Source organism: Camelina sativa, chromosome 3, assembly GCF_000633955.1.
Source record: "Camelina sativa cultivar DH55 chromosome 3, Cs, whole genome shotgun sequence".
Taxonomy (NCBI): Eukaryota; Viridiplantae; Streptophyta; class Magnoliopsida; order Brassicales; family Brassicaceae; genus Camelina; species Camelina sativa.
Window position 1 is genome coordinate 2,761,033 of NC_025687.1, and position 1,000 is coordinate 2,762,032.

Genomic DNA, 1,000 nt, shown 5'->3' on the forward strand with positions numbered 1-1,000 from the left:
CGTCTCCATCCGATCGACACAATGATAGGATCTCTAGTCTTTAGTACTTTCTTATGCCACCTATGTCTCTTCAACCGGGTCTAAGTACAAGGATACACATAATACAATAAGCATCGTTCCAATAAAAAAATCATGTTCAACTACCTTTATATAAGAAAAAATCATCTTACAGCTCATTTGGACTGTCTTTTGGGTCAGAAGAAAAAAAAATTTGTAGCCTTACCTGCATATATCCAGCATTGTCCTCGCCGTAACCAATACCTCCAACCAGAATTGGATGACAAGGATCAAAGAATTCAATCATCTCATAAGGAACATTGTGAATCTCCAGCCTCAAGTATGTTCCAGTCCGGAATCCTTCTAACTTAATTCGAGTCTCCTCGTCAAGATCATCGAGTTCTTCCTTATTCCTCTGTTTTGTCATTTCAAGCTCTTCCTTCATCTGCAAAGCAAATAGACTGAGTTTAAAACAGTTGATAAGATACCTTAGCTGCCTCCAGCAAAATTTACTTACTTTATCAAAGAATCCTGGTTCCTTGGCTTGACTAAGCGGATTGTTCCCATCACCTTTATCATTGTCATCCTCCTCAAACTCGGATTTATTGCATGTACAAAAAAGTTAAGGTTGAACCAAACGTTACTTGTCAAAGTGCAAACTGAAACAGTAGCATAAAACCTAATATGACATATAAGATATGCAGAGAAAGAATATCAAAACAACAGCAACCATCAAACTCCCTGATCAAGAATGATATATGAACTTAGTGACCCATTTGCTTAACTAAGCTAGAATTTTTCAACATATTTTCAAGTAAGTTGCTTCAGAGAATAATAAACACAGACAGCAGTAGATAACTTGTTGGCCTAACACAAATAAAAAGACGGCAAATGATAAGTTAAATGATGCCATTCGGGTAAAAAGGATATTCGGCATCAAACTTTGCTCGGCGAGCCAGCTTTTTTAGCCTACGCTCAACGACTTCAGCATCTTCATCTTCAT

At 37.3% G+C, this 1,000-nt stretch overlaps 1 protein-coding gene across 1 annotated transcript in view; it reads right to left on the reverse strand.

Annotated features, from left to right (window-relative positions):
- Positions 1–1,000, reverse strand: part of LOC104764639 (ribosome biogenesis protein bms1-like) — a gene marked incomplete in the record, with an annotated part of 9,264 nt that overhangs the window by 3,334 nt on the left and 4,930 nt on the right. The window contains 3 exon segments of the mRNA XM_019243321.1: positions 225–442; positions 515–608; positions 928–1,000. Coding sequence (XP_019098866.1) covers positions 225–442; positions 515–608; positions 928–1,000 — 385 coding nt within the window.